The 26,215-nt window shown below is 49.0% G+C and overlaps 3 protein-coding genes across 9 annotated transcripts; 2 read left to right on the top strand and 1 right to left on the bottom strand.

Annotated features, from left to right (window-relative positions):
• Positions 1-107: 107 nt before the first annotated feature.
• Positions 108-11,690, top strand: Slc35a2 (solute carrier family 35 member A2). Its single transcript, XM_006997514.4, has 5 exons — positions 108-504; positions 1,863-2,045; positions 7,314-7,465; positions 9,378-10,111; positions 11,421-11,690. Exons 1-5 carry the CDS (start codon positions 414-416, stop codon positions 11,446-11,448), a joined length of 1,188 nt encoding a protein of 395 aa, XP_006997576.1. The 5' UTR covers positions 108-413; the 3' UTR covers positions 11,449-11,690.
• A 55-nt stretch (positions 11,691-11,745) lies between these two features.
• Pqbp1 (polyglutamine binding protein 1) lies at positions 11,746-16,729 on the bottom strand. 7 transcript variants are annotated; one of them, XM_076562294.1, is made up of 8 exons: positions 16,602-16,708; positions 16,037-16,227; positions 15,849-15,934; positions 13,343-13,454; positions 13,040-13,152; positions 12,674-12,958; positions 12,405-12,468; positions 11,746-12,245 (listed from the first exon to the last, which is right to left on the bottom strand). In XM_076562294.1, exons 3-8 carry the CDS (start codon positions 15,913-15,915, stop codon positions 12,089-12,091), a joined length of 798 nt encoding a protein of 265 aa, XP_076418409.1. In that variant the 5' UTR covers positions 15,916-15,934; positions 16,037-16,227; positions 16,602-16,708; the 3' UTR covers positions 11,746-12,088. The 7 variants fall into 7 exon arrangements, with proteins under 7 accessions (XP_076418409.1, XP_042125479.1, XP_042125480.1 ...); XM_042269545.2 differs by having other exon boundaries at positions 16,037-16,176; positions 16,602-16,704; XM_042269546.2 differs by having other exon boundaries at positions 16,037-16,052; positions 16,602-16,685.
• Positions 16,730-16,757: 28 nt separating this feature from the next.
• Positions 16,758-24,121, top strand: Timm17b (translocase of inner mitochondrial membrane 17B). The gene is made up of 6 exons (XM_006997520.4): positions 16,758-16,888; positions 18,591-18,690; positions 21,782-21,845; positions 23,326-23,454; positions 23,536-23,646; positions 23,743-24,121. Exons 1-6 carry the CDS (start codon positions 16,863-16,865, stop codon positions 23,829-23,831), a joined length of 519 nt encoding a protein of 172 aa, XP_006997582.1. The 5' UTR covers positions 16,758-16,862; the 3' UTR covers positions 23,832-24,121.
• Positions 24,122-26,215: the final 2,094 nt, after the last annotated feature.

The following is a 26,215-nucleotide window of genomic DNA, read 5'->3' as shown; positions in this document are numbered from 1 at the left end:
AGTTTCTGATGGGAGAAGGGTGGTGCCATCTGAGGGTTCCAATAAAAAGCCGAGATGGCGGAGCAACGGAACCAATGAGAGCACGGGGCGGTTTGGGCAGGTGGTGGGGACAGTCGGGGTCAGCAAGGCGGGCAAACGCGAGGTGTGGGCCGGGTCTGGTGTCGCGAGCGGGCCAATAGAGAGATGTGTAAAAGCTGCGGGAGATGGGGTCGGCGGCACCCTGGCTCTCCAGTTTTGACGAAATTTGGGAAGCCCGAAACCACCATTTTAGAATTAGGCTTGGAACGGGCTAAGTACACCACCTTCCAGCCCCAGCTAATGCCCCGCCCTCCACTCCGGAGGTCCGGAAGCGGACGTGATGGATACGGAAGTAGCCTGCTGTTGCCGAGGGGACGGGACGGGCAGATGCCAACATGGCAGCGGTTGGGGTTGGCGGATCCACCACGGCGGCGGGGCCAGGGGCCGTGTCCGCGGGCGCGCTGGAACCTGGGTCCGCTACAGCGGGTGAGATGACCTGAGGCAGAGCAGTTGGCCGGGCGGAGGTCGGGATCCTTAGGGGTGGAGTGATGCTTGATTGAAGTGACAGCGGCATCTCGTGTGAACGGATCTACGTGTATGTGTGTGTGTGTGTGAGTGTGTGTGTGTGAGAGAGAGAGAGAGAGAATGTTGTGGGATGAAGGGAGGAGAGAACGGACCATTGTAGGTTGCGGGTAGGAATCGGTCGTTTTGTGGGTGTATGTGGCGGGGTCACTGGACTTGGAAATAAAGACTGTTATCAATGTGTAGGGAATTTCCTTTGAGGAGGCTAAGACCACTGAGAATGTTCTGGGGGTGTGCACAATCCTTAGCTGCAGAAGGGAGAGACGATTCTGGGGTGGGAGTTTTTCCTTATAGAAGGGAGAGACGATTCTTAGGGTGGTGGCTTCTTCCTTATAAAGGGACCTTATAAATTGTCAGGGTGGGGCACATCCTTGTATGACTAGTGGATCCATTTTGAGCATGAGACTGTCCTTCATTACATGGAGAGAATGTTCTGGGGATGTCCCATCCAAATGGAGATAGTTCTATTTATGTTGAGTGGGAGGGTTTCTTCCTTATAGGTCAGGGAAAGAACATTGTAAGGGTGCCAAGTCCTATATAGCAGAGAGAGCTCATTGTGAGTGTGGGTAGAACAAAGAATTATTCTTTGGCTGGGAGGAGGGTGTACAGAGAGAGGATGGGCTATATGCAGTAGGGAAGGATTTCCTTATGTGATTGAGGTAATCAGACTATTGGGTAACCATTATATGAAATGGGAAAATAGGACACTCCTTAGGAGGTAGACATCTTAAACAGTTGTCCCCTTCATTATATTGGGATATTATTTCGTTTATGGGACAGTCCTTCAAGTAGAAACAGCACTTCATATAAATCCTCAATTTACTCATCCACAAAATGGGATGTTTCAAAGTACCTTCAGAGACCAAATGATGGGAATCCATGTAAATCCCTTAGTGCAGTGATAGGCATTCAATAAATATGGGGAATGCTGTCTGAGAAAGAGTTGCTTCCTGGGGGAGGGAGAAGAAGTGAATATGTGTGTCCAGGGCCTGCCCAGGTCATTTCCTCATACCTTAGCAAGGATTTCAGAGTAAGAGCTGGCTAGAGTGGTTCCCACGTCTCCCTGTGTGACACATTCGCCAGTAGCTGAGAGTGTGGAATCAGGCAGGGAATCCAACTCTCATTGAGTCAGGAAGGGCAGGCAGAGGAAGTTCCAGTGGCTGAGAGGTCTTTGATCGAGAAAAGAGGGGTGAGGTGGGTGGCCGTACCCCACCCCGACAGCTTCTGACCCCATCCTTCTATGTTCCTTCCACTCCCTACAGCTCACCGGCGCCTCAAGTACATATCCTTAGCTGTGCTGGTGGTCCAGAATGCCTCCCTCATCCTTAGCATCCGATACGCCCGCACACTGCCTGGGGACCGCTTCTTTGCCACCACTGCTGTAGTCATGGCTGAAGTGCTCAAAGGTGTCACCTGTCTCCTGCTGCTCTTTGCACAGAAGAGGGGTATGAGTCAAGGAAGGGGTCGGTTGCTCTGATTCCCTGGGTGTAAGCGCACCTGGGAGGTTTGTGTGCTGGGAGAGTATACTGGTATGTCTGAAACTGCGTGGGGAGCGTGTATGTGCATCTAAGCTTCCTGGCCACTCCAGCTGTGTGAGGTTGCATTGCCACGTGTGTATCCCGTACACCTGAGAACTCCAGTAGTGAGATGGTCTGTCCACAAGGCAACAGAATACTCAGGGTGATTCAAAGATTTCACTTTATCCTATGGAAGCCAAGTGTGGTGACGCATGCCCATAGGAAAAGCTCTTGGAAGGTGGAGGCAGGAAGATCAGGAGCTCAGGATAACATAGGAAGTTCAAGGCTAGCCTGAGCTATATGTGACCCTGTCTCAAAAAAAAAAGAGAAAGAAAGAAAGAAAAAAGAAAAGAAAAACAAACTTTGTAAAATGGAGAATTCCATTACACACACACACACACACACACACACACACACACACACACACTCAGGAAGAATAATAAAATGTGAAAATCCTGCACATTACCCAGGTTGACCATTCTCAACTCTTGGCCAGCCTGTCATGAAGCAGCATCAGTGCCCACTGCCATCTGTCTATTGTTTCCATAGCTGCACCTTTCCAGTACCAGCTGGCTGGAGTGTCATGCACTTGTCACCACAGCCGATCAGCATACCCAGGCAGAGCATCAACTAATTCCATGAATTCAAGGCTACCTTGAGCAAAACAAGAAAGAAACAAGCAAGAAGTAAATGCAAGTGTAATACCTAGAGTTGGAGATATAGCTTAGTTGATAGAGCGCTTGCCCAGCATACATAAAGCTCTGGGTTTGATATCCAGTTGTGATAAGTGCCTATAATCTTTTTATCTTTTTTCTTTTTTTTTTTTTTTTTTTTTTTTTTTTTTTTTTTTTTTTTTTTTGGTTTTTCGAAACAGGGTTTCTCTGCGTAGCTTTGCGCCTTTCCTGGAGCTCACTTGGTAGCCCAGGCTGGCCTCGAACTCACAGAGATCCACCTGGCTCTGCCTCCCGAGTGCTGGGATTAAAGGCGTGCGCCACCACCGCCTGGCTAGTGCCTATAATCTTAAGGATCAGAAGTTCAAGGTCATCTTTGACTACATAGTGAGTTCAGGGACGGCTTGAACTATCTGAAAAATCTATCTAAAAAAGGAAGCGTAATAAAGATCATACATGATATAATAATAAAGCTAGGTATGGTGGTTCATATTGGTAATCCCAGCGCGTAGGAAGCAGGAGGATCATAAATTCCAAGTCTTCCTGGACTGAAGCAAGATCCTGTCTCAAAACAAAACAAACAAACAAAAAACCCCAAACTACCAATGAACAAAGCAAAGCCAAGACCTGATGGTGCAGGCCTGTAATCTCAGCTACTTGAGAAGCTGAGGCAGGAGGATCGTAAGTTTTGGGAATAAAACATAGGACCGGCAAGATAGCTCAGCAGGTGGAAGCTCTTGCCCTGCAAGCCTGACAGCCTGCTCTATCCCCAGGACCCAGGGTGGAAAGAGAGCACTGACTTTTGCCTCTAAGTTGCTCTTTGACCTCCATAATTGCACCATGGACTGTGCATGCCCATACTCACACACATCATACAAATAAAGGACCGGAAATGTAGCTCGGCTGTAGAGCACTTACCTAGCTTGTTCAGGGCCATGGGTTCAATCCCCAGCACCATGCAAGATGGTTTTATGGGTAAAATGCTGTGCATTATATAATGAAGGCTTAGTTTAAGCTCCAGAACCCCTATAAAACCCAGGCATAGTGGCATGCATCTAATCCCAGCTCATCTTTGTGAGTTCAGGGACAGGCAGGGGACAGGCTGGAAGGTGGGGACAGGCAGGTTCTGTGGGCTCCCTGACCAGCCAATCTAGCCGAAATATCCAGCCCTGTCTCAAAAAATAAGGTGGAGAAAACTGGGGAGGTGGCTCCGTATAGTTAAGAGCACAGTCTGCTCTTGCAGAGGCTGAGTTCGGTTCCTAGTACCTATGTTCAAGTGGCTCACAACCTCCTATCACTCCAGTTCCAGGGGATCCAATGCCTTATGGCTTCCACAGGCACCTTCACACATGTATACAGACACAACATATTTGCATACTTTTTAAAAAACCTTAAAAACTAAAATAAGGTGGGGGTTCAGAGATGGTTCACAAGTCAAAAGCATTTGCTCCTCTTCTGGAGGACCCATATTCTATTCCCTGCACCCACACGGTGCCTAAGATTTGTTGATCCAGTCTGCTGGCCTCGTGGGCCATGCCAGCATGGTACACAACTATGCCTGCATACATGTGTACACATGAATATGTGCACAAACACTCCTACACATAAAAGAAACCTTAAGCCAGGCAGTGATGGCACACACCTTTAATCCCAGCACTCAGGAGGCAGAGCCAGACAGATCTTTGAGTTCAAGGCCAGCCTGGTCTACAGAGTGAGTTCCAGGACAGGCATCAAAACTACACAGAGAAACACTGCCTCGAAAAAACAAAAACAAAACAAAACAAACAAACAAACAAAGAAAAATCTTAAAAAAGTAAGGTGGGAATGAGAGAGGAAGACCCCCAATGTCAGCCTCTGTCTTCCACATGTTCATGCATAAAACCAGAGACCCAAAAGATGTAGTTCATCACTGTTCAAATGATTGTGCCTTCTTTTGTTTTAGTTTTTCAAGACAGGGTTTCTCTGTATAGCCCTGGCTGTCCTAGAACTCACTCTGTAGACCAGGCTGGCCTCAGACTCAGAGATCTGCCTGCCTCCCAAGTGCTGAGATTAAAGGCGTGCGCTGCCACCACCTAGCAGCAATAGCTTTTATCCACAAATTATTATTATCATCATCATCATCATTAATTTGTGAGGTGGGCATCCATGTGCTATGCATGCATGTGGAAGTCAGTAGACAACTTAAAAGAATTGAATCTCTCCTTCCTTCATATGGGTCTTAGAGATGGAATTCATGTTTCAGGCTTGGCAGCAAGCACCTCTACTGTGATGAGCCATCTTCCTGGTCCTGTTTTGATTTTTTGAGATAGTCTCGGGTCGCTAAGGCTGTTTTTTTTTTTTTTAACACTGTAGCTGAGCTTGGTTTTGAACTCCTGATCTTCTTGCCTCTGCCTCCCCAAATTTTAGGATTATAGGGATGCACCACCATGATGAGCCACAATTTTATTTTGTTTGCCTACCTGCCCTGCCCTCCCTTTCTCTCTTTGAGACAAGACCTCACTCACTGTGCTGCTACCTAGACCAATCTTACACTCAACCTGTTGGGCTAAAATGGTCCTCCTACCTCAGCCTCCGGGGTGGCTTGTGTTACAGATACAGGCACGTCATTGTGTCTGCTCAATTTGCTTTCCCTTGAATTAGTTGGGGATAACGTAGCCCTCAGTGTTGAACACTTGCTCAGCATGTGCTAAAGCCCTAGGGTCCATCCCCATCTCTACAAAAGGCAACGCTCTTGTGTGCTTGGGATCCTGGCACTGGAATAAGAGGCTTTCCTCAGCTGTACAGTAAAGCGTTGTCTGAAAAACCAAAATAACCCGCAGCCTCACCCTGACCTGATGCAGAGCTCTTGGTAGACCTGGGTTTTGAGTTTTCCACTTTTGTGTAAATAGCCACATAATTCTCCACAGAAATATGAATGAGCTTTTTTAGGGTGTGCAGTTATAGCTATGCAGGACTTGTGATGTGTTTTGAGGCACACACATCACGTTACCTTTTTAACACCTGGAAAGTACAAGGTTAAAATCCATTAATTACTACTGAAATAAGTGCTATGATGTGCAACGGGGAGAATTTTATGGATCAGCATCAGACAGGCATTCCCAGGACCCTGTGCAGTGGTTGTGGAGATCTTCTAGGGGTGACTGTCCTCAGGTAGAACCTAAAAGATGAATTCATCCTTGGATCCATAGCAAGTTCAAGGCCAGTCTGGGTTACATGAAATCTGTCTAAACGAAATAATAATAGTAAGATGTAGGGCTGGGTGTAGAACTCACTTGGTAGAGCATGTGCTTAACACACATGGGGGTCTTGAATTTAATCAAGACCCAAAATAAAAATGTGGTGAGCTTTACATAGGAAATGATGCTCAGTTAATTAATTGGAGAAATTCTTAACCAGACTTCTACTTAATGGTCAAGACTGCAAAGCCTGGTGTGGTGACACACGCCTTTAATCACAGCACTCAGGAGACAGAGGCAGGTGGGTCTCTGTGAGTTCAAGACCAGTCTTGGCTACAAAGTGAGATCATATCTCAACACACACACACACACACACACACACACACACACACACACACACACACACACACACACACCCCGCCAAAAAAAAAGACTGTATTCATATGGGCATGTTGATGCATACTCAGGAGGCTGAGGCAGGAGGATGGAGGAGAATTTGAGGCCAGCCCAGGCTCCATTTGAGAAGAAAGGGGAAAAAAGACTGCATTCATCCATAGGGCAGGGGCAGCTTATTGTGTCTAGGGCTGAGAAAAAGATCTGTTTGGTGGGCAATGGATTCTGTCCTCAAGTGGCTCTGCATGGACCATTAAGGAGCTAGGATGTCTAAAAGCCTTGGGTTGGATGTGTAGCCCAGTGGTGTGTGAGGCCCTGGGTATAACCACAAAACAAACAAAAAAGTCTAAAACCTCCCTTCTGAGAGATAGTGGCATAGCCCTGTCCAGGAACCTAGAAGCTCTATGTTGTCATGCTTCTGGTTACTGATGATCATTTCTTTGTACAGACATGTCAGGTGCTTGTCCTAAATGGGCTTATGCCAGGGAGGTAGCTCTCAGGTGGGTGAAATGTGGTTGATTAGCAGGCATAGTGGGATAGAGAAGAGTTCTGTGGCCATTATTTTTCTTTTCTTACAGTGTTGGGGTAGAACCTGGGGACACATCTGCTAGGCAAACACCCCACCACTGAACTATATCCCCATTACCCTTTGCAGCCATCAAGCTGAGTAGCAAAAAGGCTTTTTTTTGGAGACAAGGTCTCACTCTGTAGACCAGGCTAGCCTCAAACTAACCAGATCCATCTGCCTCTGCCTCTGCCTCCTGAGTGCCAGGATAAAAGGCGTGCGCCACCACGCCAAACTCAGTTCTTACTGGCTCTGTTGTACTACTGTAGGAGAAACTGAGCTGCTAGGAGGGCAAAGAGTAGTTCAGTGGTGAAGGAAGAAAGACTGGGAGGTGCACAGAGGAGCCAAGCCTGGGCCCAATCAATGCTCAGCAGACCCTCCTCCCGCATAGGTAATGTGAAGCACCTAGTTCTCTTCCTCCACGAGGCTGTCCTGGTGCAGTATGTGGACACACTCAAGCTTGCGGTCCCGTCACTCATCTATACCTTGCAGAATAACCTCCAGTACGTGGCCATCTCCAACCTGCCCGCCGCCACTTTCCAGGTGAGCCCCCAGCCCAGCAGAGCTCCGGGGGACCTAGGAGAGGGAGAGATGGATGGGAGGAGGGAGGTGGTCTGCAAAGTGCAGGAACTATGTCACTTTCCGAATGTTCTGGGGACTCCCTCAACTTCGGCTTCCGTATGTGTCAAAATGGGGAATGGGGGGATTTGGGATAACGGAAAATATGCCTGCGGCCAGACATGGTGGTATATACCTGCAAACCCAGCACTCAGGAGGCTGAAGCAGGGGGATTTGGGATTTGAGGACTACATAAAGAAACTCTTTCCTGGGGCCTAAGAGATGCCTCAACAGTTGAGAGCAGCACTAGCTGCTCTTCTGCAGGACCCAGGTTCGATTCCCAGCACCCACATGGCGACTCACAACCATTTGTAGCCCCATTTTCAGAGGATCTGATGCCCTCTTCACCTCCAAAGGCATTAGCCATGCATGGGGTGCAGAGATATTCATGCAGGCAAAACATCTGTACACTCAAAGAAATACCTGGGAAGAATCCTTGAGTGCTTAGTGATAAGTCTGTGGCATCTGTGCATAGTCTTGTATACAAAAGGTTGAGTAAAGGATCTAGATACTACAGCAAGGTTGCCTGGGTTCAAATCACAGTGCTGCTGCTTTCTGGCCATGTGATTTGGGGGGGGGCAATCACTTACCTTTCTCTGCCCATCCTTATTTTATTTTATTATTGCATTTTGTTTTCTTTAGACAAGGTCTTATGTAGCCCAGGCTGCCCGTCATCTTGTTATGTAATATGCTGTGATCCTCCTGCCTCAACCACTCAAGTGTTGGGATTATAGGTTTGTGGCACCAGGCCTGGTTTATGAGGTGCCTGCCAAGCAAAACGACCAGCCAAGCTGTGTCTTCAGCCTTTATTTTCTGTTTGGTTTTTGAGACAGGATCAGTCTAGCCTTGAACTCATGATTCTTACTCCACCTCCTAAGTGTTGTGATTTCAGTCATGGGCCACCAGGTCTAGTTTTCTCATCATTAAATTGCAGATTATAGTGGTGTTCAGTTCCAAGGTAGCTGTGAAGATTAAGTGCACTGTTTCTGTTAGAGTGCCCAGACCCAGGCTGGACACATAGTAACCAAGAAGTATTTCCTGGCTTTTTTGTGCTTGATTCATTTGTCTGAAGACTTGCTTCATCACAAAGCTTTCTGTTTATCACCTACTTGGAGGGGTTTTACATACATGAGCTTTACTTTATAGAGATGATGCCAGGCCTCAGAGAGGACAGGCGATTTATCCCTGTCACATCACAGGGAAAATGGGATCGGGTTGTAGATTTGGGTGTGGCCTGGGACATGGTGACAGAGCTACCTTTTTGTAACTCACTGCGAGGTTCTTTATTGAGATGATTTCCAGCCCAGACTGGCCTCTGACTACACATAACCAAGGGTGACTTTGAATTTCTGATCCTCCTGCCTCCATTCTTCGAGTGCTGGGATTCCAGGTGTGTGCCACTGAACCTGGTGCTGGGGGTGGAACCCAGCAGTCTGTGTGTGCTAGGTGAACTCTTGACCAGTTGACCAGTTGAGCTACGTCCCTAGCTGTCTGGGAGGGTCTTTGGGAATTACTTAGCCACAAATTAGTCAGTAGTCAGTGGTCGGTTAATTTCATTCATTCATTCATTCATCCATTCATTCATTCATTCATTTTTAGTTTTTTGAGACAGGGTTTCTCTGTGTAGTTCTGGATCTCGCTCTGTAGACCAGGCTGGCCTTGAACTCACAGAGATCCACCTGGCTCGGCCTCCCGAGTGCTGGCCGGCTGGTTAATTTTATTGCCACGGACCGCACCTTATCCTTTTCATTGTGCCCACAGTGGGTGCTGTCTCCCAGCCCTGGCACTTTCTGGGGGTTGGGGCCAGCCCTCAGTACCTTTCCTACACCACTTGCAGGTGACGTACCAGCTGAAGATCCTGACCACGGCTCTGTTCTCCGTGCTCATGTTGAACCGCAGCCTCTCCCGCCTGCAGTGGGCCTCTCTGCTGCTGCTCTTCACTGGCGTTGCCATTGTCCAGGCCCAGCAAGCTGGCGGGGGTGGCCCCCGGCCACTGGATCAGAACCCCGGGGCAGGACTAGCAGCTGTTGTGGCCTCCTGTCTCTCCTCGGGCTTCGCAGGGGTATACTTTGAGAAGATCCTCAAAGGCAGCTCGGGTTCTGTGTGGCTGCGCAACCTACAGCTAGGCCTCTTTGGCACAGCGCTGGGCCTGGTAGGGCTCTGGTGGGCTGAGGGCACTGCCGTGGCCCGTCGAGGCTTCTTCTTTGGGTACACGCCTGCTGTCTGGGGTGTGGTACTAAACCAAGCCTTCGGGGGGCTACTGGTGGCTGTGGTTGTCAAGTATGCTGATAACATCCTCAAGGGCTTTGCCACCTCCCTGTCCATCGTGCTGTCCACTGTTGCCTCCATTCGCCTCTTTGGCTTCCACCTGGACCCCTTATTTGCCCTGGGCGCTGGGCTTGTCATTGGTGCCGTCTACCTCTACAGCCTTCCCCGAGGTGCAGTCAAAGCCATAGCTTCCACCTCCGCCTCCGCCTCCGGGCCCTGCATTCACCAGCAGCCTCCTGGGCAGCCACCACCTCCGCAGCTGTCTTCTCGAGGAGACCTCATCACGGAGCCCTTTCTGCCAAAGTCAGTGCTGGTGAAGTGAGAGCTGGTGGTGGTTGGGGGAGCCCGGGGAGGGGGTTGGGCTGGAGGGGGTTGGGCTTCTGCAGGTTCAAAGTTGTTGCCAGGGCCTGACTCCTCCTGTGGGGTTCGAGGGTTGTTTTTCTCCCATCCTTCTAGAGGGATATGGAACTAGGGCCGAATGGCACATGAACCCTTCCTGGTACATGGATTCCCCTCTCCTGAAGGAGCTTTCTAGAGCTGCTTCCTCTGCCCCAGGCTAACCTCTTTGGGAACAGGGTTGGGGTACTGCTATTCCAGGCTTTTCCCCACGACCCTCTCCTGGAGCTGTCCTGTCTCTCATGCCTGGGACGGTTCATCCCAGCCATCCAGCAGACTGGACAAAAGCCCTGCAGTTCTTCAGTAACGACTAACGACTACCCGTGGGGTTCCATTTCCTATTGTGTGAGGCCTTCTCTCCTGCACCATCACCCTGGATCATGTCAACAGCTTGGTCTCTGGGGTGGCTTTGGGGCAGTTTCCCTGCCACAGAGACTTGAAGATCAGCCTGTTGTAAGTGCCTGGAGTGAGGAGAGAGGCACAAGCTGAGGATTTGGCATCAGCTCATCTGGGGGAAGAGTGCAATAAGCACCGTTCGCTTTTCAAAGTTGGGGGCTTTGTGATCGACTCAGATTAATGATCCAGAGTGTTGGGAAAAGAGGGAGGGGAGGTCCTTGAAGTGGCTGAATCTCGTGTAATTGAAGAGACAAAGACGAAGGATTATCTTCTGAAACATCCAGAGAGGAAAAATAAAGCTGCCAATCCCACTCATGCAGCTCCATTGGCTGTTTAAAACACCCTTACTTCATGGCGGGTGTCAGAATGATGAATCATGGAACCTGCACCCCTGCGCTCCCCAAAGCTTATTAACTCCTTAACTGTATCCCAGATGTGAATGTGTGTGTGTGTGTCTGTCTGTCTGTGTGTGTGTATGCGCATAAATACACGCATGGGAGGTGCCTGGGCTGTCTTTGCTATATGTAAATAGGGCCACTGGATCTTTATTTTTGATTAATTTGTTCTGATTTTTTGGGGGGAAGTTGTTTTCTAAGGAACTGTAATGAACATATGTGAGGCCACCCAATGCCAAATAAAGATGTTGTATTTATTTAGTCCATGTGTAGCTTTCTGACCCAGGGGCCTGCTCTCTCCACACAAGCACCATTATTAACCCCAGGTTTCCTAGCTTACTACTACTGCCCGCGCATGCTCGGGACACCCAGCTGCCAGCCCACCCCAGCTTTCTGTTTCTCTTTCCTTCCCGTTCCCACCACAGGTTGCTCACCAAGGTGAAGGGCTCCTAGCTGCTGGAATTGAAGACGCTGGCCTGCCTTCGATCTCCCTTCTTGCCCTGGCCCAGCTGGGACTAAACTCTATATCAGTATTAGGGGTGAGGTAGACATGGGACTCCCTGTCCCCACCAACCCTGCCCCACGTAGGGCTGACCTGACTAACCTCTGTTAATGGGCCCGTCTCAACTCCTGCTACCTTTGCAGTATTTCTTAGGTGAGTTTCTGCAAATAAAGTGTGTTTTGCATCTTGTCAACTTGGGTTGGAAAGCCTGGAACGAATGAAGAAAGGAAGCACTCAAGCCTCATCGATCCGATCCACAAAAAAAAAGCTTTTATTAAAAACAATAAGGGGGTTGGGCGGTGGTGGCGCACGCCTTTAATCCCAGCCCTTGGGAGGCAGAGACAGGCGGATCTTTGTGAGTTCGAGGCCTGCCTGGTCTACAGAGCCAGACCCAGGACAGGTTCCAAAGCTACACAGCTAAACTCTGTGTCGGAAAACCAAAACAAAAAACAAAAAACCAATAAAGGGGCCGGGAGTATAGCTCATTGGTGGAATAATTGCTCAGCATGTGCAAAGCTCTGGGTCCTATCTCTAGAGCGGCAGGGAGGAAAGACAGAAAGACAAAGGGCCAAAGCTCCCAGGGACAAAGGTTCAGTCCTGCTGTTTGGTTCGGGAGGCCTCGGCATTGGCGCGGAGCACGGCCCCTGGGGAAGGGTATGGGCGCTGCTGGAAGAGGGGCCCGGCTGCTGTCGTGTCTGCGCCGGTCTTGGCCTCATTCCTCTTGGGTAGTCCTGTTGACCATGTGCCCCTGGGGACAACAGAGAATTAGAGGAATCACAGGCAAAGGGTGTAGTGGGCACCCCCCACCTTCCCAAGGAAAGAATGGGAAGAAATACAAGAGGAGGCTACTGTTCACAGGTATAGCGACAATCAGGAAATCAGAGGATTGGCAGGGGGGTTCACTTACCGGGGTGCATCTGAGTATGAGCTGGGGTCCATGGGGTCTAATTCTTCATCTTTCCGGCTCACTGCTATACAAATAAGTAGCTGGTCAAATTCTTCCCTTGAGGCCCAAGGAACCCCTGATCATTGAGCCCCTCTGCACAGGAAGCAATGGTACCAGTGGCTACCATGGCCGACAGCACGCTTCTCCAGGAGCCCAGGTCTAGGCATGTGCTCCATTCTGTGCCCTGGTACCTCACTTGACTCATCCAAGTCCCAACCCGATCTGCTTACCCTTCTTACTCTTGGGGTAAGGAGCCAGCTCTTCTCTGCGATGGTGGCGCCGGTCTTTCCCATCTTCTCGCTCTGCCTTGTCGTATCCCCGGTCCCGATCTCGGTCCCTGTCCCGATCTCTCTCTCTCTCCACTTTGTCATAGCTCCGCTCTCGATCCCGGTCAGACTTCTCATGGTTTCGTTCTGCCTTCTCATGGCTCCTTTCTGGCTTCTCATGACTTCGGTCTGGCTTCTCATGATTTCTGTCCAACTTCTCATGATTCCGCTCCAACTTGTCCTCAGCATCTATGGTAACGCAGAAGTCCTGAAAAGCCCCTCTCTGAGACTGCAAGAATCACTAAGACGCCCCTGCATTTGCCAACTCACCTGTATTACTGTTCCTGAGTTTCTTGGCAGATTTGGTAACGACAAAGTTGGGGTCATGTGGTGAGAGCCACGACACGAGGTCTGTCTCCACATTCCAGTAGTAAGGGAGTCCACTGTGGGCAGGGAGAGGGAAGGGCGTTTCAGCACACAAAGATGTCCCTTATACCAACTGTCTCCCCAACCTCTGCTTAGATCTGCCCCATGGCTCCACATGCAGATCTCTTCCTTATGGAGCCCACAATAAGGGATTGACACAGGAGGGAAAAGCCAGCCGTCCCTCCTGCCTCATGGTGGTAGGCTCACCAAGAAGGGTCAAACACTTTGTACCAGCTCGGCGGCAGACCCTCTAACCGGGTGGCCTCATAGTCGACAGGATCATCGTCATAGTCCTCAGCAATAATCTCTTCCTCTGGCTCTGGAAGAACAAGGGAAGAGGAAAGTACTTTAAGAACCTGGGCGTGGGGCTGGAGAGATGGCTCAGTGGTTAAGAGCACCAACTGCTCTTCCAGAGGTCCTGAGTTCAATTCCCAGCATCCACATGGTGGCTCACTACCATCTGTAATGAGATCTGGCGCCCTCTTCTGTACACATAATAAATAAATAAATCTTTAAAAAAAAAAAAAAAAAAGAACCTAGGCGTTCTCTTTCTAATCCCAGGGCCTGAGGCCATAACCACTTACATCTATACCATTGGATGTGGAAGACATAGAGGTGTGTGTTTAGTTGATAGAGAAGCTTCAAAAACTAATTCCTGAGTTCAGATACCACATGGCCATGTATCATCTAAACCTATTTAAACGACATGGGTTTGAAAAGCACTGTGTGTGTGTGTGTGTGTGTGTGTGTGTGTGTGTGTGTGTGTGTGTGTGTGTTTGCCTAAAAATAATGGCTCATCTATTCACCTTCTGAACTGTGATAGGTATAGCAAACAGTGCTCTGAATCTACTTCTAAGGGCTGACATATATTAAGCCTGCAGCAAGAAGTCTGGTGATAATAGAATAAATATTATCAGCCCAATGCCTGGCAATCAGTAGGCCCATAGCAGGTTCCAGCTGTGGGTATAACAACATATACATATGCCATGCTGAGTGGTGGTGGCATATGCCTTTAATTGCAGCGCTCAGGAGGCAGAGGCAGGAGGATCTCTATGAGCTATGTCCACTTCCAGGACAGCCAAGGCTACACACAGAGAAACCCTGTCTTGAAAAACCAAAATAAAATAAAATAAAATGCACATGCCAGCCCAGTGACACCAAAAGAGGTGTCAGGTATGATCATCCATATTGCTATTGCTAATATAAACTATCAGCAGTGGGCTCAGTGCTCAAAAGACTTAAAAGAAACACTAATGATGTGGGGTTTGCCTGAAACTCATACCCTAGCACCACCAATATTATGATGCACTTTCCGGTGCCTAACACACCATATAGGTTAAAACTCATGCCAGAGCCGGGCGGTGGTGGTGCACGCCTTTAATCCCAGCACTCAGGAGGCAGAGCCAGGTGGATCTCTGTGAGTTCGAGGCCAGCCTGGTCTATAGAGCGAGATCCAGGACAGGCTCCAAAACTGCACAGAGAAACACACACAAAATCACAGACACAAAAAAAAAAACCTCATGCCAGATTTTATTATTATTGGCAATAATGTGTAATTAGCATCTAGTAATACAGTAAACCTAATTGATAGATGATCATTTTAGTCTATTAGCATAACATATGTGCCAGGTACTTAGCCCCAAATAAATGTTAATAGGTTATAATGCCCATTACCACTTACATCTGCTGAGTTTAACCATAAAACACCAATACCCTGCCACTGTATTTGAAACATAGACTGCAGGATATATGATTCTTATTACATAAATACTGGCTTAGTGTGGTGGTGTACACCTTTAAACCCAGCATTAGGGAAGCAGAAACAGGCAGATCTCTGTGAATTCAAAGCCAGCCTGATCTACATAATGAGTTCCAGGCCTGCCAGAAATAGAGTGAGACCATGTCTCAAGCATTAATTAATGACCAAGTAGTTCCCCCCTGGCCTGGAATTCACTATGTAAAGCAGGCTGTCATCTGTAATCCTTTTTGCCTGTCTCTGCAGTACTGGGATTAGAGATGCATGCCATTATGCCTAGCTTTTTTTTTTCCAAGACAGGGTTTCTCTGTGTAACAGCCCTGGCTGTCCTGGAACTCTCTATTAGACCAGGCTGGCCTCAAACTCAGAGATCCTCCTGCCTCTGCCTCCCAAGTGCTGGGTTTTAAAGGATTATGACACCACCACCAAGCCTGCTTAGCTTTATTTTTTTGAAGACTGGGTCTCACCAAGTTGCCATGGCTGGCCTTGATCTCCTGGGCTCAAGCCATCTTTATATCTCGGCCTCCTAAGTAGTTGAGACTATTGGTACATGGCACCGTGCCCATTTGATTCATAAATTAAATTAATTCACATAGTACTTACCAGGCAGTAGTAATGGATATCAGGAAATTATATTGACATTGAGATGCCTGCCAGGCCATGCAAGATATCGAGTATCAACAATAAAGCCTGTCAAGGAGATGTACCTCAATAGTTGAGCACATTCAAGAGCTTGGGTTTGATCCCAGCAACGCAAGGGGGGAAAAGGTGTGTGGTATGGGGCTGAGGATGATGATAGAGCGCCTCCTAGGCATGCACCTCGTTCCGATGCGGGGGGGGGGGGAGGGGGGGAGGCGGGGGGGGGGGGAAGGCGGGGGGGGGGGTAAAAGAACAGAATAACAGACATCTGTTAACACTCGCACATGGTAGACGATCATCTGTTTTTAGCTTTCTCACCAGGCTCCAGATGTTTGAGGATGCCCCTCTTTGCCAGGCGGCTCTGCAGCGCCACAGGGAGCGGCATCGTGGGTTGCTGACCAGTCCTAGGAATCAACCGAGAGTATGAAGGGCAGATCCGATAAACATTTCAGTGAGGATATCGAGTAACCATGCACCACACTACAGCGTGGGTGACCCCGACCTACCTAAGTGCACCAGTAGCTGGAAGGACAGAACAAAAATGAGTGCTAAAAGATGAAAGCGAACCGGGTGGCGGTGGCGCACGCCTTTATTCCCAGCACTCGGGAGGCAGAGCCAGGCGGATTTCGGTGAGTTCCAGGCAGATCTACAAAGCGAGATTCAGGACAGGCACCAAAGCTACACAGAGAAACCCTATCTTGAAAATCAAAAGAAAAAAAAAAAGATGAAGGCGATACGTGACAGAATGGTCCGGACTACTACCACCATAACTCACTGACGGGGGCACCGGGGACCGGATACACAGAAGACCAAGTTCCTCTCCAGGCCAAGGCTCCACCAATCACCAGAGGGATCAAGTGTATCACACCCGCAACCCAGAAATGGGATCACCCAACGTTCGTCTAAGTCAGCACAGTGGGAGGAACCAAGGCGCTGGGATAGGGGTGTCCAGATGCCAACACCCTCGGAGGCTTTCAAAAAAAGCCTCCATCCCGGCGTTCCCAGCAGAGCTATACAGACGATCGAAGTCTGTGACCCTGGCCCCCTCTCCCTCTTTGTCACTATGCTTACCAATCTCGAAGGGATCTTCCTTTAAAACACAAAACGCTCCCCACACGCCCCAGACGCAGTTAACTGGTCGACTCCAGGGCTTGAAGTGAACGGATGTGGCCAGCCGGACTAGCCAATAAGAACGCGCCTCTGGCCTTACGTAAGCAAGGGAAACCAATTGTTTCCTTGGCCTGCGTACGACGCCCCCGTGCTTGTGGGCGTTCCCGAGGGGGGGAGTGGCTCGCCCGTACGACTGACTGCTCCAGGCCAGACGCTGGCGCCATGGAGGAGTACGCTCGCGAACCTTGGTACGGCCATGGGCACAGGCTTCGGGACAGTCCCTGCGACGCCCAGGCCAGCGACGGGAGGCGGGCGGGGAAGGCAAGGCTACATTGCCAAGTCCCTGACGCGGGAGGCTTAGAAACTTCTCTGCCTGAGCGCGTCCGCCATGGCTCCTCCCACTCGGACTTCGTTAAAAAGCGCCCCAGTGGAGTTGTCCCTGGAGGTGCGCTGTGGGACGATCCACCCCACTGTTCCCCTGACTGTTCTCCCAGACCCCTTTTGTGAGCCAAGAGAGAAACGCTGGGCAGATCCATTCTTGCAGCGGGGGAGCAGAGGCGTGGAGCCAAAACCCACAGGGTTTCCTCGCGTGCCTTTTCCCAGACTGGTGTTGGACTCCGGATAGGGCATGTATGAACTCACTGTGGGCTGAGAGGTGGGGGCCCGAGCTTCCTCACGGTCTTTTGGGTTTTCCGATTTAGATTTTTAAAATGACACTGTACAGGGCTTCCTTGGACATGCTCCCCCCCCCCCCTTAGTCAGAGAACAGAGTGTCACCCTGCTCTGCTTTACTTAATGCTAGCTAGTTAACACTGTTGAAACCTGACAACTCTTTGTACCGGTGAATCCGTTTGATTTTTCTTTTCTTTCTTTCTTTTTTTTTTTTTCGAGACAGGGTTTCTCTGTGTAGCTTTGCGCCTTTCCTGGAGCTCACTTGGTAGCCCAGGCTGGTCTTGAACTCACAGAGATCCGCCTGCCTCTGCCTCCCGAGTGCTGGGATTAAAGGTGTGCACCACCACCGCCCGGCCCGTTTGATTTTTGATAGCATCAAAACAGTTTGATTGATGCTTGGTTGTAATCAAGAGTACTATTTTGCCAGTAATAAGCCCAGCATTTGGAAGGCTATGTAGTGAGACACCTCCCCTATTCTCAGAAAGAAAAGAAAAAAAAGTACTACTTTCCCACTTTTGCGCCACAGGTAGATTTACAGATGTTTTGGGTATTGTTTATTTGTTTTGAGACAGAATCTTACTATATAGCCCTGGCTAGCCTGGAACCCTGAGTGAACTAGACTGACCTCACACGGATCCACCTGCCTCTGCCTTTGGGGCATAAATTCTCTCTCTCTCTCTCTCTCTCTCTCTCTCTCTCTCTCTCTCTCTCTCTCTCTCTCCCTCTCTCCCTCTCTCCCTCTCTCCCTCTCCCTCTCCCTCTCCCTCTCCCTCTCTCTCTCTCTCTCTCTCTCTCTCTCTCTCTCTCTCTCTATATATATATATATATATATATATATATATATATATATATATACAGGATTTCTCTTGTGTATCCTAGGCTGTCCTGGAACTCGCTTTGTAGACCAGGCTGGCCTTGAACTCAGATCTGTCAGTTTCTGCCTCCCAAGTGCTGGGATAAAAAGTATGCACCGCCACTGCCTGGCTACACAAACTTTCTTTTTGGGTCAGAATCTCCATTTATAGCCCAGGTTGGACTCCAGCTGGTGATTCTCCTGCCTCTGCTTCCCAAGTATTGTGATTATAGATATGTAGGACCATGCCTGGCTTTCCTTTCTGGCTTTATGGATTTATAAAAACTGTCAGAACTAATTTGTTATTATCTTAGATGTTTCTTTTCAGTCATGAACTTCCCATTTTGGCTCTCCAAGTTCCAAAGAGTCCCAGCCTGGCAGGGCAGCGTCTCACATTAACCCAATCTTTTCCTTCCTGCTTGCAGCCCATGGCGAATTGTGGACGATTGCGGTGGAGCCTTCACTATGGGTGTCATTGGTGGTGGAGTCTTCCAGGCTATCAAGGGCTTTCGCAATGCCCCTGTTGTGAGTTGAGCCTTCCCCACTGGTGTGGGAGTCTGCAGTCTTGATGCACTGAACACACTCATTTTATTGCTTGTTCATCTACGGCATGCTGGGCCTATGCCCTGGATCTATGATTTGAGGGACTCTGCTCTTCAACTGTCTAGCTGGAGCTCTGTGGAAATGCTCTGCTGTCAGAAACAGTCTTAGGGGCTAGGAGTATTATATAGGTGGGGTTTTTTTTTGTTGGGACCACAATCAGCTCTGTTCTATCAGCCACTTCCCAAATAACTACTTGGAGACTTATTAATTATAAATGTTTGGCCGATAGCTCAGGCTTGTTACTAACTAGCTCTTACAACTTAAATTAACCCACTTTTATTAATCTATGTGCTGCCCTGCGGCTCTGGGCTTTTACCTCTCCTTTATGTCCTATTTCCTTTTTGTCTGACTTATGATTCCTCTGACTCTGCCCTCCTTCTTCCCAGCATTCTCTCTGCCCCCAAAATCCTACCTAGCCATCAGCCAATCAGCTTTTTATTAACAATGAGAACAATACATATTTACAGTATACAAAGATTGTTCCACAACAAGTATATCGATAGAGTAGTTGGTTAAGCAAGACAGAGAGGTCCTTAGTCTATTCCTCAACCCCAATAGAAAAACAAAAAGGTTAGCATCAAATCTTAAATGTGTATGCAACATAGGTTTTACCTCAAAACAGACTCTGGGTTAAAAGCCTCTATGTAGAATAAGAACAGCCTTTAAGTTAAATGGGGGCGTTTTTAATATATTTCTGCCTCATCCTCTGAGGCCCCCTACCCTTGGCGATCTCATTAGATGTCTCTGGTATAAAAGCAGTTATGGGGAGGGGCTGGAGATAATGCTCAGTGGATAAGAATACTTGGCTTTGCAAGCATGAGGATCCGAGTTTGATTCCCCAACATCTGTGTAAAAAACCGGGCATGAGCCTGGTGGTGGTGGCACACGCCTTTAATCCCAGCGCTCGGGAGGCAGAGCCAGGTGGATCTCTGTGAGTTCGAGGCCAGCCTGGGCTACAGAGCGAGATCCAGGACAGGCACCAAAACTACACAGAGAAACCCTGTCTTGAAAAACCAAAAAAACAAAAAAACAAAAGCCAGGCATGCATGGCTGCCTGTGCCTAGATCCCCAGCGTTGGAGGAGGCGGGGCACAAGACAGGCATATCCCAAGAGCTTGCTGGCCAGTCATCCTAGCTAGAAGTGGAGCTTCTGGTTCAGTGAGACAAAAAGCAATAGAAGAAACCCCCTAATGTTCTGCTATGACCTCCACATGTTCACACACCTGCACATTCATTTGTGTATACCACACAGACACACACACCTTTGGTTTGGTTTGGTTTGAGACAGGGTTTCTCTATGTAGCCCTGGCTGTCCTGGATCTTGCTCTGTAGACCAAGCTGGCTTCAAACTCATAGGGATCCACCTGCCTCTGCTTCTGTGCTGGGATTAAATGTGTGCTCCACCATCACCGGGAGTAACTTTGTTATTTTTAATTTTTGCAAAGCCTCATACCTAAAAGATTGCCTTGAACTGGGGCTAGAGAGATGGCTCAGAGGTCAAGAACACCGGCTGCTCCTCCAGAGGTCCTGAGTTCAATTCCCAGCACCCACATGGTGGCTCACAACCATCTGTAAGGAGATCTGGTGCCCTCTTCTGGTGTACAGGCATACATGCAGACAGAACACTATACATAATAAATAAATACATCTTAGAAAAAAAGATTGCCTTGAACCTCGGAGACAACTGGGCTTAGACTTGTGAGCATCACTGTAAGACTATAGAGACCCTTAAAGATGGGCAGGATGCCTGTTCCTCTATGAAATGGATACGAGCCTTTGGGAATATATTAGTTACTTCTATGTTGTTGTGATAAAACCCACGATGAAGGCAATTATAGAAGGAAGAGTTTATGTGGGCTTAGAGTTCCAGAGGGATAAGAGTCAATCATGATGGGGAGGCGTGGCAACAAGGAGCGTGGCTGCCAGAGCAGGAAGCTGAGAGCTCACATCCTCGACAGCAGGCATGAAAGTGAGAGGATGAACTGAAAATAGGCGAGGCTTTAAGACAGTGCTCTCGGGCATCTGAATGCTGGGACTCTAAATCAGTTCCTCATGTCATGCTCCCCAACCGTACTTCAGAACTTTCACTCTGCTAGTTATGAATCGTATTGAAAATAACTGTTTTCTGATGGTCACAGGGGTTGCAACCCCCAGGTTGAGAGCCTATTGTTCTCTAGTACATTTTGCTGTCCGAAGCTCTCTTGCTTATTTCCTTAGGATCTGTCTCTGCCACTACTGTGTGCACTCACTCTGGGAGGGCAGGGCCCCTCCCCCTCCCCATAACTGCTTTTAAACCAGTGACATCTAATGAGATCTCCAAGGGTAGGTGGCCTCAGAGGATGAGGCAGAAATATATTAAAAGCGCCCCCATTCAATTTAAAGGCTGTTCTCTCTGTCAAACTCCTGTCCTTATTCCATATAGAGGCTTTTAACCCAGCGTCTGTTTTGAGGTAAAACCTACATTTCTTTTTTGTTTGTTTGTTTGTTTGTTTGTTTGTTTGTTTTTCAAGACATAGTTTCTCTGTGTAGCTTTGCGCCTTTCCTGGAGCTCTCTTGGTAGCCCAGGCTGGCCTCGAACTCACAGAGATCCACCTGGCTCTGTCTCCCGAGTGCTGGGATTAAAGGCGTGCGCCACCACCGCCCGGCAAAACCTCCGTTTTTTGATGAGCCCCTACATATAGAATGAAGCCTGGCACACCAGACCTGCTCATGTGTATTGAATGAACGAGGGAACAGATTAACACAACTTAGCAACCCCACTCTGCAGACATCTTGGTTGGACTCACTCCCCGGTCTCCTGGTTCTCTGGTTGCTGCTATGCTTCTGCCAGCCTCCCCATGCCTGCCTCTCTCTCTGATGCAGCGCTCGTAGTCAAAGAACCTCGGGCCTTGCTCAGTCGAGGCAAGGGCTCTATCACTGAGCACCCCAGCACCCACCCCTTCGTATGTAGGCTAGCAACCTTGCCTTGCCAGAGGTCTTGCCCCTACCCTGATTCTTGTGCTTGCTTTCTCCAGGGAATTCGACACCGCTTCAGAGGTAGTGCCAATGCTGTGAGGATTCGAGCACCCCAGATTGGAGGTGAGGAGACTGGGGGAACTTAAAGACCTGGTAGCAACATTGAAGGTAGTTGATTCTTTGAGGCTAAACTCTAAGTTAGAGATCCAAATTCTAACCCAAAGTCTGACTAGAACTTTCTGGGGTGGTGACATTTCCCAGCAGTTTAATATGAAAGGGCGAGATTGTGTATTCTGTAGTTTGTTTTTGAGACCGGGTCTCTCTACATAGCCCAGGCTGGCCTTGAACTCAACACCTGCCTCTGCCTCCCAAGTGCCGGGATTAAAGGTTTCTACTGCCAGGCCTAGGGGATTCTGCAGTTTAAATCTAGGTCCTGGCTCTTCCCTGTTAGCTGACCTTATTCTAGTAGCATACTTCCTCCAAACCTCATCTGATAATGATAGCATTGACAATCCAATAGGGAGTTTTGGTTTTTGCCTTTTTGAGACAGGGTTTCTCTGCGTAGCTTTGGTGCCTGTTCTGGATCTCACTCTGTAGACCAGGCTGGCCCCGAACTCACAGAGATCCGCCTGCCTCTGCCTCCCGAGTGCTGGGATTAAAGGAGTATGCCACCCCAGTCAGCGTTCTCCTGCATTTTTACTGTTTCATGTCACATGAGATCAGCTGTGGAATTTTCTGTTACTGCTATCATGACCATGCTCAAAAAGTTGTAGGTTTTGAAGCATTTTGGATTTCTAGATTGTGAACGTGGTATTTAAAGGGTGGAAGTTGGGGCTGGAGAGATGGCTCAGTGGTTAGGAGCACTGGCTGCTCTTCCCAGAGGACCCAGGTTCAATTCCCAGCACCCACATGGCAGTTCACAACTGTCTCTAACTCCTTTTCCCAGGTATTCAACAGTCTCACACAGACATACATGCAGGCAAAACACCAGTGTACATAAAATACAAATAAATAAATTTAAATTAAAATAAATAAATAAAAGTAAAGGGTGGAAATTGCTTCATTGAAAGCTGTGTGAAATGTTAATCTACTTGTATTCATTTGCCAACTAAAAGTGAAAGATTTTCATGATAACTACAGACCTGATTAAATGGGGGGACTCTTCACAGTGGGAAAGATGGAGGGTTCCGTAGGGGTCTCTACCTGTCTCCATGTCTGGACTCTGTTCCCTTTTGTATTTGGTGCTGACGTGGAACCCATGGCTTTCTACAGACTCTGTGACTCCCCCAACCCACTATTTTTGAGACAGGCCTTCACTCTGGGGGTGTCTAATTCTTTGCAGTCCTCCTGCCTTTTTGAGGCTCCCAGGTGCTGGGACTATACCAGTCATGGTTGGGTGGGGGGCTGGGGCGTGTGTTTGTGGGTGTGTGTATATATTTTGCTGGGAATCACCATAGGCAAGCACTCTCCCTCTGAGCCACATCTTTAGTCCCAGCAGCCCCTTTCTTGACCAGTCCTCAGACCTTGGAAGTTCCCAGACCTTGAGATCTACGGAGTCTCCGAATTCCTGGGCCTCACTGACGAGGACTCTCTCCCCCTCCAGGTAGCTTTGCAGTGTGGGGAGGCCTGTTTTCCACCATTGACTGTGGCCTGGTGCGGCTGAGGGGCAAGGAAGACCCCTGGAACTCCATCACCAGCGGAGCCTTGACTGGGGCAGTACTGGCTGCGCGCAGTGAGTGCCTCCAGCCCCCAGTCCCACTCCCTCCCCTGGTCTGCCTGCCCTGCCTCAGCTCTGTCTCTTTCTGCCTCCCAGGTGGTCCGCTGGCGATGGTGGGCTCTGCCATGATGGGGGGCATCCTGTTGGCCCTCATCGAGGGTGTTGGTATCCTCCTCACTCGGTACACTGCCCAGCAGTTCCGCAATGGTGAGGACCTGGTGGGCAGTGGTCAGGGAGAGTCAGGAAGCGCTGTCAGCCTTCTCCGCTCTTCCTCACCTCATTACCTCATTCTCCCTTCTCCAGCACCCCCATTCTTGGAGGACCCCAGCCAGCTAACCCCTAAAGAGGGAGCTCCGGCCCCAGGTTATCCCAACTACCAGCAGTACCACTGAGGACGCCGCTGCCTGCCCCTGCCGCCGTGGGAGCTGCTCCTCAGTCCCCTCCCGGATGATCTACCTCCAAGGGAGGACTGCCCTCCTACATAGCCCCGAGACCCTCCAGAGAGGGCCTCTGTTCGACTCCCTTGTTCTGTGGTAGGGGTGAGGATACCCCAGCAGCCTTGTCACCTGGGTCCCCTTTTTTTGTCTCTCAGGGCACCCCAGCCTCACACATGTAACAGTCTCTCATCCCAGATCTTCCGTGTGGCCCCCTGAAGAAAGTTTAAAGCCGGTTTTGAAATGTCTGTGTATGCACTCCTTAGTCATCCGGAGGACCCTCTCCTCAGGAGAAGCGGCTTGGAAGGCCAGGACTTGGGGTTCCGCGGTGAAGGGGTTCTAGTAAGGATTTTTACAGGGTGGTGGGGGAAAGAACCAAGATCTCACTATGTTGTCCAGGCTGCACTTGAACTTGTGTGACTCTCCCACACCTAGCCTCTAGTACAGGGTTACAGAATGAATGAGCAAGGGAGGTAAGATTCACAAAGATATGAATTAGGCACGTGAATAAGCATGGTTAGGGGCCAAGTGATACACCTAGCAAACGAGAGCAGGCTTGGGGAAGAAGATCAAGGATTGTTGGGTGTGTCTGTAGGCCATGCATACATACTCGTAACTCCTAAACCCCCTTGTACAAGCTCCCCTTATAGAGACCGGGAAACTAGCCTTAAAAAGGCTTTTCTGAATACCAGTCATTCTATTTTTTTAAAATTCCATTTACAAAACAAAACAAAAAAAAAAATCCAGCCAGGTGATGGTGGTGCACGCCTTTAATCCCAGCACTTCAGAGGCAGAGGAGGCAGGTAGATCTCTGAGTTCAAGGCCAGCCTGCTCTACAAAGCAAGTTCCAGGACAGCCAGGACTACACAGAGAAACCCTGTCTCAAAAACAAAACAAAACAAAAACCAAACAAACGAAAAAGAAATCCATGCGGCTTTATACCAGCTCTGGCTGTCTGGGATGGAGGCCCAGGCATCAGGGAGACTACTTTCTCAAAAAAAGGTGCTCTGTGTTAGTCTCCTGTCGTTTCTTATGCTTGGTGGTGTCTGCATCTTTCACATTTGCTGGCTTTCGTTACTGTTCTTAATTACATCTTAAACTGTTTATTTAAATGTTTTCATACAATCCATTTGGGGAGTATTTTTCCCCTTCTCCAACACTTCCAGATCTTCCCCACCTCCCTATCTATTTAACTATGTTCTTTTGGTTTTTGAGACAGAGTCTCACTTTGTAGACCTGACTGTCCTGGAGTTCGTTCTGTAGACCAGGCTGGCCTTGAATTCACAGATCTGCCTGTCCTCTGCCTCCCGAGTGCTGGGTTAAAGGCTTGTGCTTCTACACCTGGCTTGCTCTTTGTTTTTCAAGACAGGGACTCAGGTAGCCCAGGCTAGCCTCCACCTTGCTATGTAACAGTGGCTTGTCCTGTAAACTGATCCTCCTGCCTCAGCTTCCTAAGTGCTGTGGTCACAGATGTATGCTACCACACCGGTTCTGGTTTGTTTTAGACAGGTTCTTGTTAGTGTAGTCTAGATTCACCTTGAACTCCTAATCCTTCTACCTCCCAAGTGCTGGGATTACAGATTTTTTGAAAGACTAATTTATTGGGGGGTGGGCGGGTACACATGCCATAGTGTACGTACAGGTCAGAGGACAGCTTTCCAGGGTTGGGTCTCCTTTCACCATGTTGGTTTCCAGGATCAAATTCGGGTAGTCAGGCTCTGTGGCAACTCAGTTGTTCGTTTTTTTAAAGGTGACCACAATATATACAGAAATGAGTCTCATTTGGGGAGAGGAGAGCTATGGGAAGGATTATCCTGGATGGCCATCTCCCAAGCTCTGTCATTCTGTGCAAACCTCTTAAGTGGATGGGATAAACATTGTCTCTACTGGGGTCCAAATGCCTTATGGAGGCACAGAAAATTCCAGAGAACTGGGTTTGTTTCCCGCTGAGACTACTACAGTGGAAATGGGTTCGTGGATGATATATAAATACTACAGGTCACTACATGGAGACGGCAACATCCTTCCATATAAAACTGGTGCACCTGGAGACAAAGGTGCAGGCCTTAGGGTCTCTGAAAGTCCAACAAGAGCAAGCCTGGTGGCCCTCAGTAATGGTCCCGCTTGAACAACTCAGTGCCTAGCAATGCATGGTCACTCTATCTAAACTGCCCTGGGAACGATGGGTTGGGGTTTGCAGAGCACCCAATTAGAACCCAGCCATGCAGCCTTTGTGAGCTGGGAACTCCAGATGCAGTGCTCGCTCGTGCTCTCTCTCTGTCTCTCTCTGTCTCTGTCTCTCTGTCTCTGACACACACACACACACACACACACACACACAC

The sequence above is a fragment of the Peromyscus maniculatus genome, chromosome X, assembly GCF_049852395.1.
Source record: "Peromyscus maniculatus bairdii isolate BWxNUB_F1_BW_parent chromosome X, HU_Pman_BW_mat_3.1, whole genome shotgun sequence".
In the NCBI taxonomy this organism is placed as follows: domain Eukaryota; kingdom Metazoa; phylum Chordata; class Mammalia; order Rodentia; family Cricetidae; genus Peromyscus; species Peromyscus maniculatus.
Note: the sequence above shows the minus strand (reverse complement) of the source record. Positions and strands in the feature narration are given on the sequence as shown.